Raw genomic sequence first — 14,041 nt, 5'->3', positions numbered from 1 at the left:
ATTTCACCCCCCCGCCCACATTCTTTGCTTTCAGACACACTTACTCTTTCTTTGCTTGCTACTGACCTGCTTGATAATCTGCTTTCACATACTTTTTTTTACCATCTTAGATGGGTGAAATAAAATGCACAAACATTGTCGTGATGCTGGGGTCATGTGTGTAGTACATCGGAGGCCATCGGTGCTTGTAGTTGGCAAAGAGACAAACCAGACTCTTCATTGCTGTAACGGTGCTTGCCTGGGTGTCCCGAGCAGGACTCCAGTGGGCTCATGACCACAGCAGCTGTCTGTCCGTGCCAAGGGTTACCTCTCCTTGGGTGGGCGAAGCCAAGGAAGAGCCGTCGTAGCTGTCCGACTTCGGATCTTGTCTGTCCCTTCCTATGTGTTGCATAGCCTCTGCCCCCTTCTCTCTCTCTCTCCACAAACACACACACACACTATCTCTATTTCTCTTTCGCTATTGCTTTCTCTCTCTGTCACACACACTCTCTATTTCTCTTTCGTAATTGCATTCTCTCTGTCACACACTTTCTCACTCACACACAAACGCACACCCTTCTTTCACCTTCCTTCTTTGTCTCTCCATTCTCTCAGTTTTCACTTACACACACATTCACAGAGCTTATTTCTCTCCATATGTTCCCATACCAGGCGTGTCACACACTTTCGTGCTTACTTTCCCTCCATATTAAATAATAGTAAATGTTCCAGCACCCAGGCTAATATGCTGCATTGCTAAATACATATAAGGTCCCAAAGGCGAGACCGATGCATTGCAAATGCTTGTTTTTTAAGTATTAGGCTCTAAACTGTACCATTCTAAGTGCTCGTAATAAAGCTGGGCCACGAATAAGGGAATGTGACAGCTACATTTTAGCTCCATTATATATTGGAACATTCCTAGGTGCAAACCTTTGTAATTTTTAAACCTTGAAACTTGAAAACCTCTTTTCAGAAAGATCCACTGTAATATTTGGTTTGGTCTAAGGTTATCACACAACATTTTCATAGGATATCTTGTGGGTGTATCAAGAAGTAAAGGATATAAAGATATATCAGTGCCTCATTTTATGAGGCCTACTGCAAACTGGAGCATCACTCTAGTTTGGCCTAGTCACAGGTGCCTCTGTAGAGCGCATGGTTAAATGTAGACATTTCAAACTGGTCAGGCTGCCGATATAACTCTGGGACACCCATCGCTCCCAAGTTAGGAACGTACATGGTATTTTGGACACAGAACACTCATTCGCATCCCACACAAACCCTTAACCAAGAATGTTGACTTCCAGTTACATTCTCAGATTTTCCTACGGCTGTGAGGGTTGATTGAATTAGCAGATCTGTGAAAATGAAACTCCTGGTTGCGGAAGCGGCCCCTGGAAGGTCAGTCTTGAAGATGACCTAGCTGAAAAGTTGGTCATACTTGCAAGGTATGATGCTTTATCCTTATTGAGTCATTTGTATGTAAGGCAGGCTATTGAACATTCATTCTTGCTCCCTCGTGGGGCCAGTGAAGATTTTGGAGAATCGGGGTTAAATGCTGAAAATGTTTATGCTACTGGTTAGGCGAGAAATAGAGTGTGGAACAACCTTACATACAACCAACGTGGATTTGGGTAGGATTTGAAGGATTACATTCCTGAAGTAGATGAAGAAACCAACTAGTGCTTGCCTGGCCAGCTATAAATTGTTTAAAAGGTGTAGATGTTTGATTTTATACATCACATATAGGTTCTAGTTGGGAGATTTCATTATTTTCTTCATGTGAGCATCTGCATTGATGCAAGTGTCTAGTACAAAGTCTGAAGCTTTAGCATTGCTGGTTATGATTGGAGATAAGCATTCAATATGGATTTCTAACATTCAGAAAGGTTTCAATACGCGGGAGTTATTGAGAATTCAGAGTTGGTTTTTGATTTTGTTAGTGTTGAGCATAAGGAGGTTTATGGACCCCCAGTGTCTGATCTTTTTCCAACATAAATTAAGGAGACAGATGAAGTTGGTAATAGGCGTACTCTTGCCTACTTGTTTGCAGTTTGTGCCCTGGTGGGTGGTAAAAATTAAGTTCACAAGGAGGATACTTGGTGTCTTCACAAAAAAAGATGAAAGTTTAGGTGCCAGAAGCGGACACATTTAAACATTACTAGATTTTTGGTGGGTTTTGAGTTGTTGCAAAATGTTCAAGAACCTTGCCATCAAAACTCAGGTGGTAATTTATCTTCTTTACTTGTCCAACTTTCTACTGGTCTACCATTACCTGTTTGAAAAAGAAAACAGATAAATCAAGGTAAGAAGTGCTTTTGGGCAGTGTGCTTATATCCTCACTGGCTTTTTTTGTGGGCCGTGTATTCACTGGTAGGGAGGCAGAGATTTTTCATTTTCTGCATGACTGGCCATTTAAATGCTTTTGAGAAAGCTTCATACTCTCTTATTTCTAATGATGATTGTAGGATTGTCATTCAGAGTTTGAATCTACGATTCTGCCTGAACTGGATAATGGCAGAAGAATTCGAACTGGACCGAGATGGTCTAGACTCCACTAAAAGCACTTATGTCTGAGATTACTTCATGGCTCTGTTTGCCACATTTCCAGTTTCCACTCTAAGTATTAATAAAATGTAAATTCGCCCATCGTGGACCATGCTGAGAAGTTGCTCATATCAGGAGGCTCCATCACTACACAGAGCAATGTACATCCCTAGATTTAATACACAAACTATTGTATCCTGTGCATTTCCCACTCTTTCCCGAAGCAGCAGTTTTTATTTATTGATTTATCTTATAAATAAATGAGTACTTCAATGGTCAAGAGTATTCATCTCTCCTCCTCCTATATCTCAGTTTTCTTCAATGTATCATCCAACAGGATCATTCCCCTTTTGTAGAGACTTTTCGTTGGTCTTCTGTAAAGAATGTCGGGAGAAAAGTGAACTAATAGAAAATGATAACAAGCAGTGGTGTGTTGAAAAAAAGTTTAAAAAAGGCTGTTTCACAACATTTCTGTAAGGAGATGCCGCTCACTTCCAATACTTACTTGGCTTACTTTCTCCATTGCCATTGCTCACCTCTCTGGCTTCTACCCCTTCTCTGCTCTCTATCCTCCTAATCCTTGCTGTTTTGTCTATCCTCAGTTCACGCTCCTCCTTCTCTCTTTCCTTTTTGACTCCTGGTCTGTTACCTCTCTTCTCTGTTTCTAGTTTGCCTTATCTTCATTCCTTCCCATCCTTCCTCTCCCCTACTCTCTCACTTGCCCCTCTACCCTGACTTTCTGTTTCTCCTCATGAGCTCTCGTCACTTTAATTATGTTCCTCTCTCCTTTCTCTGTTTTTAAGCATGCTTCTCTCTCTTCTTTGTAACTGTATACTCTCTACATATCTATCACCTTTACACCTGAAATGCCTTCTTGCCCTTTATATCTGCTTTGCTCGTCTCTCTTCTCTCTACCCTTCTCTCTTGTCTCTTTTCTTTTGTTATTTCTGCTCCTACTCTCCGCTCTTTCAATCCTATTCTCTCATCTTGCATTCATCACTCCTTTCTCTCCAATGAGAGGCCTGCACGTCTAATCCATTCATAATTCAGATATTTTATTGTGTCTACTGGTGAGCAGGACACCTTGATAGTCAAGAGGGCCCTCTATAACCTTGTCCTGTTGCAGGAATCATAAAATAATTGAAGAAGCCTCCTTTCTTATTGAACTCTAAGACATTTAAATTGTTTAATCCAAATGTTATCACATAACCCAGAATTGCAGTGATACATGCTCGTTGGCAGGATTGAAAACTAAGAAAGAGAGACCCATAATGTAGTGGGGATGAAGAAACGCTGTTCTCACTTACGCCTATTAGGAATATGCAAGAATTGAATGATTGAAAATCTATTTCCATCTCTAGATAATGCACTTATTCATAATATTTGCAATTTTCTGAAGAACACCGTAGATTTAAAGTTACATTTTGTAGGTGTTTATTTTAAGTTTGCTTATTGTAAGACCTTTTATTAACTTGAACTGGGCTTAGCGGGTGCCTATTTCTTACCATTGGTTAGCTTCATTGTCACCATCATTTGCTTGCTCCTTATTTGTCAGCTTATGTAGGATTTCCTTCCTCTTCTTGTCTTTGTCCCTCCACTGGAGCATTGGCCCATTACTGTGTCCTCCTCGCTTTCTCAGGTGCTACTGTTCTCTTTTTGTTTAAGCATTCTACAGGAGTATGTGTTTTTCCAGCATTTCCCATGTCTATTTTTCCCCCCTTCATGCGTGATCCTCCTCCATTCATGTCCCATCCACCCTCCATTATCTTGTGCCTCCCCATCCCCTCCCACCCACCTTCCTGTGTCTGAATGCTTCTCCATAGCCTCCTGCCCACACTCCTTTGTATGCTATCCCATCCCCTCTCAACCACCCTCCGTTGTCTGTATGCTTCCTCATCCCATTTTACCCACCCTCCTGGGTGCTTCTCCATCCCCCTCCTACCCACCCTTCCTTTGTCCGTGTTCTTGCCCCAGCCCCTCCAACCCACCGTCCTTTGTGTGCTTGCCCTAGCCTCTCCAGAGCTCCCTCCATTGTCCATGTACTTGTCCAAGCCCTTCCTGCCCATCATCCGTTGTCTGTGTGTTTCCCCACTCCTGCGTTCTTCCCTCCTGCCCTCCGGCTCTTCCTGTTGCCTCATCCCCCGTGCCCACTCCCCTGTTTTTGTTTTTTTCCAATAAATGGAGAAGTGGGTAAGGGGACAAGTACACACAGAGGGAGGGTGGGCGAGAAAGGAGGAGGGGTGAGAGGGCATGTGAGAGGGGGTGAGGATGCGCATAGATATGAGTAAATAAAAAATGCAATGAATGATATACCACGCACACCTGTTTCGTACTGAGGTTGAAACTATAAGAAGTTCAAGGCGTGCTGGGAGGAGTCGTCCTCTAAACCAAGGCGTTGAAATAAGTAAAGTAGCAGCACCACCCTGGGTGGGCGGTGTCCCTCCAAAGCACAACCAAAAGCTTGCGAATATATCGCGAATCCAAATGTAAATGTAAACCAAGGATTTCCTGTATTTTCAAATGATGAGTTTATTCCTGATCATTCACCATGAGAACATACTCATTATCATCATGAGGTTGTCCAGTGAGCACAATTCAAAATATTCAAATTACTGCACACAACTGAAGAGTGAGCCCCAATGCAATAAAAAATGCACCATGACATGCCTAGAGTTAATATGCTTTCTTTTTTAAGTGCATTGCCACTCATCGTTGATGTTGCCCTATCGTTTTTTTTTTCTTAAATTAGTTTTAGCCATGCTGCACAGCCACGCTGCTGTACAACATGGCTACAAATCAGTGCTAAAGCCGATAGCTCTCGGAAGTAAGATCAATTGGCTTTGCCAATGCTTGTTCTAATGCATGGCAGCACCACAATGTGTTAAAATTGTTGAGTGTTTTATACATAATTTGAATAAGTGTTTAAAAACACACACGTGCATAATACTTTTTAAATCACACGTTGGTCTGGCGCTGGTCTGGCGAGACTTATTGAGAGGGCTCCAAAAAGTGCTACCAGGCCAGCCTAAAGCTACAGTGCATGTGCGCGGGCGCGCGCGCTTGACCGCTATTACTTTCACGGCCGCTTTGATGTTTGATCGCGATCACTTTCACTTTCGCGGCCGCACGGCCGCTTGGCATAGCCAATAGGTCTCGCTTTTGGGACCTTATAAGTATTTAGTTATGCAACTGTTGCATGGCTAAACACTTCTAAGGTCCCAAAGGCGAGACCTATTGGCTATGCCAATGCTTGTTTTTTCCTGGGGTTTCTCTGGAGAGCAGACTGTAAGGGTTGTTTTTATTTTATTTCCTTTATTCTACATATTGCATTAAAGCCTATAATTTGGCCCATGGGCTTTTATGGCCCTGGGAGAAGAACCATCTGCAGATTCACTCAGCTGATGTCCTAGGCAAAAGGGGTACTTGGCATAACACTTCTTTGGGAGGTCCATTAATCTCCTCCCTGGTATGCTGCATAACACCAAATCTCACCAAACCCAGTTAGACATCTGATAGGGTTCACTTTTTTTTAAAACCTATATTTCAGCGTTTCCTCAGTGAAAAGTGTCTGAAAATAAACCATGTCATTTATAAAGATTCAAAACATTGCATATAATGTACAGTTTTGACATACACGTTTTGCTTTTTCCTCCAGTATTTTGAAATTCTTTTTTCTTTTAGTTTATTTAAAGAATACTTTACAGATTATTATGACAGAGAAAAGAGATGGGTGCTCATGATAAAAGCAAGGCCTATTTGCTTTGCCAAAGTGTGTTGGTAAAGGAAGCCAGAAAGATTCCCTCTAACATCAAATAAGGCCCTTTTTTGGATAGTATATGGATGCTTAATTTGTTAATGTAGGTCAGTGTTTTAGGGTCTCCAGAATAGGGGTAGGATTTGTCACAGCAGTGTTTGAATCGATCGAACATACTGATGAATTTTATAATTGCATCTCTTAAATATTTAGAAGTAGCATAAAGATAGAACTTATAAAGGTGCATATGTAATTGTTGGATTTTTGGCACTTGTTAACACTTTCAGTATATTTTTGTATTTTTTTTAAATTTTTTTTTTTTACTTTTTAATTGTATTTTTGCTTTTCTGCACAATGCTGTAATGTCTGTTTGCATGGCAAGTTTGTGCTTTCTAACACTTTGTAGAGCACAAATAAATATAAATTTTCAAAATCTCCTATGGAAAATTTCTAAATTATGTTGATGATGATTTACTGTCAAAGAACTTGCTTACTTTTGTGTTTTTTACTCTTATATGCTTTCAACAAATATGTAATGGGGAACGTTTTATCTTTTTTAAATGCATTTCTGACTCATTAGGGTGTATTTAAGTAACATTATTTTGTATCATTTTCTGGTAATACATTTCATGTGGCGATCCGTACTATTATGAAATATGTTCTTTGTCATTTAGGCATACAAGTTGTTGCATAAAAGTTATGGTAATGGGTTAAACTAAATTTTCAGTTAGTTGTCTGAAAAGTAATGTTGCAAATTCCTTTCAGATCCTGTTTGACCAAGCTCAGAGATCCATTAAAACACAGCTCCAGATATTTATAAAGGAGTAAGTTTATAATGTCTTTGTATATTTATTTTAAGAATGACGGACTGTTGTTAAAATGCTACATTTGTTGGACTGTTGTTAAAATATTGCATTCTTTCTCACACTGACTTGGAGTATTCTGTTGCTGCATTTTTTTCATGAATGCAATACTTTCCAAAAGAGAGCACTAGTAGAAAGACGTCTCGTTTCTCTTCTAGAAATAGTGAAAATTGTAAAACGTTTTCTCGTTGATCCAAATAAGGCTTAAAGATTTTTCACCATGCCTCTCTCTTAATCTATTATGAGATTTAGGACCACGTTTAATGTTGGACGAGAAATGGGAAGTCTCCAAAAATTGGTAGATTCTTGGTCTGCGTTTTTCGTGGTTCTCCTCTCTTATTTAGAGGTGGTGATACCAGTTGGGATCAAGAGATGGCCTGCTTTCCATTGCATTGGGCTTAAATGCAATTCTGAGGCTATGCCCTTCTCCTCCATATCCATGTTCATTCTAGGACTCTGACTTTTCTACAGTGGGAAGTGGGTGTATTGGACTCTTAAAAAATCTCTTCTAGTAGGCTCTGCTCTTGTGGTATCTATTAGGGTTGCTATGTTCTCATCAAGTTCTTTGTTAAGGCCCTTGCACTTTGTTAACACAAGGATAAGAAAGGATTTAAACTAATTGCTTTAATTAGCCTTGACTAGTTGCATTTGTTGGGGAATTGATAGGGTTCCTTCATTGGGTTTGCTAGTCTTTTCAGCTTGATATGTTATGTTATTTTACCCTAATTTTTTTTTCTCATAACATAATTTTATTGTTGACAGCCAAGGTACAAAGAATGCCTCAAGCGGCATCCACAGTATGTATACAGGATAGCAAAAACGGACATCAACATTTGCAGCATAAACATGACAGTGGTCATACAAAGAATAAATCACAAAAAAGATACAAACAGAAAAACAAATAACTGTGCCACATTGCTTCCACCTGAGAGGGAGAAATGTCGCGTAGATACGAAGAGTCTGCGCCACCTATCTATACATCTACATGGTCCAGTTCACTAAGTTCACACCAATGAGTCTGCGATATCAGGTGGGGGGGCGGGGGGGGGGGGGAGGATGCTCCAGATATTGACCCCTATAGTCGGCCCATCTCTTCCAGATCTTATAATGCTTCTGAGGGCACCCCCTTGTTTCAAAGACTGGAATTTCCAGGCCCATACAGAAGTCCATGCCTTTCTTCCATACCCCAATTAACGGCGAGGATTCCTCCTTCCAGGCTGGGTCAATGTCCCTCTTTACCAATGTCAAACCTAACAGGAGAAGGTGACGCTTGTACCTGTTGCCACCCAGGACTTCGGTAATATGAAGCATTGCCAGCCTCGGGGAGAAGGGGATATCCCACCCCAATACTTCAGACAGACATGCAAACACTCCCCTCCAGAACCTCGATAGGGTAGGGCAAGACCACACAGTATGCAGGAATGTACCCTCTATTGATCCACAGCGCAAGCAATGCGGAGAAGCAATTAACCCAGCGCGCCACAACCTGTGCCTCGTGTAATAAGCTCTATGGAGATATTTGAACTGGATAAGGCGCAGGCTGGCCGCGATTACTGCGCTGCGCGGGGACTCCAGGGCTTCTTCCCTATCGTCCTCCTCTAAGGGACCCAAGTCCTACTGCCACGCCTCCCTAGTTTTATGTATGGTGGTAGGTGTATTATTAATGATCGTGCTGTATATTTTGGTTATCTTATGATCTCCCAATTCCCCCATAAAGACTTTAGCCTCGACGGCGTTAAACTCGGGTATCTCTGTGAGGTGAGAAATATAGGGGGTAAAGGCATGTCTGAATTGTAGGTAACAATAAAATTGCGTACAGGGCATATCATACTCAACTTGTATGTCGAGAAAGGACTTGAGGGTACAGCCACGAACAACCGTCCCCACTCTGTCTATTCCAATGGTTCCCCAGCCCCGAAAGCCAGGCAGTTGTGTCAACTCTGGCAATTGCACATTATTCCGTAGTGGAGTTTTCCCTTGTGAGTCTGCCCCACTAACCCATCTGATGGAGCGCAGACTTCCAAGACTTAAAGACCGTGGCAGTGGCTGGCGACAGTTCCTTAAGCAGCGCCCTCGAATAGAGAACCGTATGTAGAGTATTGGCACCTATTAGCCAACGTTCCACGGCGTATGCTGGGTCTCCACGATCGCTGTACCACCATTCGTTGAGGACCAGAAAGTGTGAGGCCAGGTAGTACGCATGCACGTCCGGGGTGGCCACGCCGCTGGTGTAAGTATATTAGAAGCAAGTCCTCAGTGCAACTCGTGATGCACCCTCCCCCCCTCCCCCCCCCCCACCCCCCGAGAAACCGGGAGAGAATAGCGTTCAATTGACAAAACCATGTCTGCTTGATTGGGTAGGGGTGATTTTGAAGTTGATAAAGAAGGCGGGGCAAGGAGACCATTGTAAAGAATGCGAATCTGCCAAAAAGAGACAGGGGCATATGAGACCACACAGGTGTCTGGTCGCTCACCTGTACCCACAAGGGGGCAAGGTTTTTGTGCCAGGCCACTGACTGGGACGTTTAGAGAAAGACGCCCAAGTAATTGAATCCATCAGGAGCTACCACTACTTCCTGTGACCAGTTGCCCAGTCGTTTCACGCCCGCAGCGGCCAGAGAAAGGATTTCCCCAGATTCATATAAAGGCCAGAAGTCTCGCCAAATATTTGCATAATACAAAGGAGGTGTGGACCGGTCCGGTCAAGAATGGTGAGAAAAAATAGAACATCATCCGCAAACAACGCTATGTGATCGGAAAATTCCTGTGCCCATTCAAACCCGTGCATTTGGGCATCCACTCGAACCAGGCCGCCAGCGGCTCCATGGCGAGCGCGAAAAGATAAGGGGAGAGTGGACAGCCCTGGCGCGGCCACCGTCTAATTGGAAAACTATGTTACCCTATTTTAAAGCGCAGTGTATACCCAGAGGTGTCTTGGCGCTGATTCCATGAACAACAATGAGCAGTAAAAAGAGCCTACTGATTAAAAAGCCACGTTTTCAAGAGTTTCCAAAACTGAAGAAAGGAAGGGGCCGACCTTAAGTTGAGTGGGAGGAGGCTCCAGGATGTAGCTGGGTCTACCATGAAAGGGCTTTCTTCAGGAAGGTGGATCCGGAGTCGTGGAGGGCTTTATAGGTCAGACAAAGGGCCTTGAACTTGATTCTATTTTTGACCTTCAGCCAGTGAAGAGCAGCAGGAACAGAATGGTGCCTGGGCAGGTCTAGTGAAAGTCTGGCTACGGAATTCTGAAGAACATGCAACTTATTCAGATATTGGGCCTGCAAATCAGTGTAAAGACCATTGCAGCAGTCTATCTTCGATAGTACTAAAGTGGAAATATATTCTCAAGGTGTTGTAGGAAGAGGAGACCACGAGTTGATTTGATTGCCTAAGAGTGAGCGATCATTGATGATGACCCCTAGACTCTTGGCCTTCCTGGTAGGGACAGGAAGGGGGCCCCATATCTGCAGGCCAACAAAGGGCAGACCAGATGTTGGGATTATTGTCGAGTATGATCACCTCGGTCTTTCCGGCATTGTGCTTAACGCAATGTTTATTCATCCAGCCACCAATATGTTTCATGCAATTGTGGATGTGAAGACCGGTGTTGCTTGCATTATTTGAGGCTGATAGCACAATTTGCGTGCCACCTGCATATGACGTGAGAGAGAACCCGAAGGGTTGGACCAGAGGAGCCAGATCTGTAACGTATAAATTAAAAAGGGTGGGACTGAGTGAAGAGCTCTGTGGAACACCGCAGGGCAGGTGAAAACCGTTTGAAGAGAAGACCTCAATGTTGATGAAGTTTTCCTTGTCTGACACGAAAGATGAAACTAGTTTCAAGGCAAGATTTTTAATACCTTTTGCTTCCAGACGGTGGATCAGAGTGGAATGATCCACCGTATCAAATGCCGCGGACCGGTCCAACAGGATGACAGCAGCTGATCCCCCCCCTCATCCAAGATGAACTTTAGTACATCAGTACTCAGGGCAGTCTCTGTGCTGTGTTCAAATTTAAATTAGAATTGGGTGGGGTCCAGGAGATTAAAATCCTTGATAAACTGATATAATTGACTGTTCATCAATTTTTTGACTATTTTAGCAGGGAATGGCAGGATCCTCGGGGTCCAGGTTGGATTTTCTCAATAGAGGCAGAATGGAGGCTCGTTTCCATTGAGATGGAAAGATTCCTGTTCTGAACATGCTGTTGAACATGTTTGAGAAGTGAGTTGCAATAATGTCTGGGACCAACTTAATAACTGAGGGCGGGCAAGGATCATCCGGAGAACCTGACTTGGTAGTCAGGATGAGATTTTTTATTTGCGAGGTGGAGACAGGGGAAAATGAATTGAAAACGTTCCTGAACAGATCATTATCAGAAACGTCGACCCCATTTGTCTTGAATGTTGGGCGGAGGAAGGTTGGCGGAGTGATCAAAGGAGTTAAAAATTTAATCGATTTTATCCCTGAAATAAGAGGAGATATCATTGCAAAAGGACTGGCTAACCCAATCCCTTTTATAATCAGGTTGTTTAGTGAGCTTATTGATGACTTGATGGAGTTCTTTGGCTGAGTTTTTAGCGGATTCAATTTGCGATGAGAAGAAAACTGCCTTTTCTGTTACTAAGAGGGATTTACATTTGGTGAGAGAGTTTATAAATTTCTCTCTCGTGGGAGTCCTATTGGGCTCTCCATTTCGTCTCTTGGCGTCTGCAGCATTGTTTTTCAAGCCTGAGGGCCTCTGAGAACCAGGGGGCAGACGGACGGGTCCTGCCTTGGCCCCCTTTTTTTATAGGGACTATTTGAGAGCAGGCAGAATTGAGCCAGGTGGAATAAGACTCGGCTGAAAGGTCCGGATTGTCAACAGCAGGGGGTGTTGACGAAATCAGTATCTTCTCTAATTGATTTTGATCAACTTTTACCCAGACTCTTTGCTGAGCTGACATGATCCTCTTTTTCGGGACTGTGTTAATCGTGAAAAAGATGGCTGAGTGATCGTACTAGACCAAAGGGAGCACTTTGAGACTAGAGATATCATTGTTAATCGAAAAAAGTGCATCATGCGTGTGACCTCTGTGTGTGGAATCCGCGCTAAGAAGTTTAAGGTCAAAAGCATCCATCATGTTCTAAGTGGAAGGTAAAATCATGTGAGGACATTAAAATTAGCATTGCAAATATCCGCCTCGAGTAGTGAACTGATAGAGCGTAGGAAGTCTTATTTAGGACTGGGCGGGCGGTAGATAAGTGAACCCCTAAAGGTTTGTTTATTAGTGAGCCCTAATTTGAAAGACAGTGCTTCACAGTCTGCAGACTGTATGATAGTAAAGTTAGCCCTAAAATTCTCCCGGTAAATGACTGCCAGTCCCCCTTTCTCATTTTAGTGGACGGTCTTGCCTATGCAGACGATAACCGGTCAGGCAGTACCAGTAGAATTTGCACGTTTAACTGGTTGCATAGAACCTCCTATCTATTAGCCCCTATCAAGCCACTTTAGATTCTTCTGGTCTAGGTATTTCTGTATTTATAATCTACAAGTATTCTCCATAATCTGGTCTCTAAGCCTTGATGCTTTAGTACCAATCTATGTTAACAAGATCTTGCTACAGCTTGCTTTTTCCCATTGGTTCATCTTCCTACCTGAGGTACTATTTATAAGCGGGGTGTCAAAATCTCTCCATGAGAATGGAAGGTACCTTTCTGAGATCTTCACTGCAGGGGAGTGGTCAAAGTCTTGCTAACTTGGAGCAAAGAATAGCAAGTGCTCAGCTGTTTTCTGTTATAAAGAAACCATGAACGCTCTTAAGCTAATCCCCACGTTAACTTGCCGATCAGTGGTACCTTTTGCTGTGGCATGCAATGTTCCTGAATGATGGACTACTGTTACTAATCAAATCTTTAAAAGAATAAACACTGTGCCATTGGGTAGAGGTTCAATTCCCCATTCCAGGTGTGAAGAAAAGGATGAGGAAGAACATAAAAATTGGAGGGTGTCTAGGTTGAAGTATTACATAAAGACCTTAATACTGTTAGTACCAGAAGTTCCATTCAAACAGACTCCTATTGCCAGAGCAATATCATTTAAGAATTGTACTCTAGAGATGTGAGACTGAGTAAGTGTTTCAGATCTTCTTTTCACTATGTGAGTCTCACTTTCTCGAAGCAGTATCCTTCAAGTGACATTTCTGACTCATGCCAAAAAAGGAAGGTTTGCTTTGAAATAAACCTGTAGAGACCAATTTCACTTTCAGACTCCACTTTCCACAGGCGAGCCCTTGTTTTCACTCCGAGAAGAGAAGTGTGACATTTACAGGATGTGGTAACATAGCCCGGGTTTCCTTTACTAATGTTGAGGACACACCATCTAACTGATTTCACACAATATTTTTTTACCTCATTCAAAGGAAGACCATTGAACATTTATGGTAAATATTTTGCTCAAAATAAATAAGAGAAGCCGGACTACCCCCAGAGTCACTTGTTACTCCTTCTCCGTACATAATAACATGACTTTAAGATTACCAATTGAGCGTCCTCATTTCCTAATGAGGCGAGTTCCAAAAGATAAGCCTTTATTTATTTTGGGAATGATTACTACCCTCTCCAGATCCTGCATAAAAATATCCTTCAAGTCATTGATGTCTTCGATCGATAAAAGCCAAAACAGCTCAGAAAAACAAAGTGGTCTTAGTTCCATTACTGTTAAGTAAGTAAAATATTTGCAGCACTGATTCTACATAAACATTGTATAGTATGTAAATAAACAAATATTGCACTATAGCTCAGATAAATATTCATAAGAATGTCGGGTGTGTAACTGGCCAGCTAATATTCTGCTTTTCACCCGATTGCCCATCCTCCATAATGACTAATTGAGGTAGGAAGTGTATTGAGTGTA

The 14,041-nt window shown here is 42.4% G+C and overlaps 1 protein-coding gene across 4 annotated transcripts in view; it reads left to right on the top strand.

Annotated features, from left to right (window-relative positions):
• ACAP2 (ArfGAP with coiled-coil, ankyrin repeat and PH domains 2) overlaps positions 1 to 14,041 on the top strand; it is a 402,036-nt gene that overhangs the window by 129,884 nt on the left and 258,111 nt on the right. For all 4 annotated transcript variants that reach the window (XM_085635275.1, XM_085635276.1, XM_085635277.1 and 1 more), the window contains one exon: positions 7,049 to 7,107. In XM_085635275.1, coding sequence (XP_085491401.1) covers positions 7,049 to 7,107 — 59 coding nt within the window. The remainder of the gene's footprint in view (positions 1 to 7,048; positions 7,108 to 14,041) is intronic.

The sequence above is a fragment of the Triturus cristatus genome, chromosome 11 (assembly GCF_964204655.1).
Source record: "Triturus cristatus chromosome 11, aTriCri1.1, whole genome shotgun sequence".
In the NCBI taxonomy this organism is placed as follows: Eukaryota; Metazoa; Chordata; class Amphibia; order Caudata; family Salamandridae; genus Triturus; species Triturus cristatus.
The sequence above is the reverse complement of the archived record's forward strand: the minus strand, read 5'-3'. Positions and strand labels throughout refer to the sequence as shown.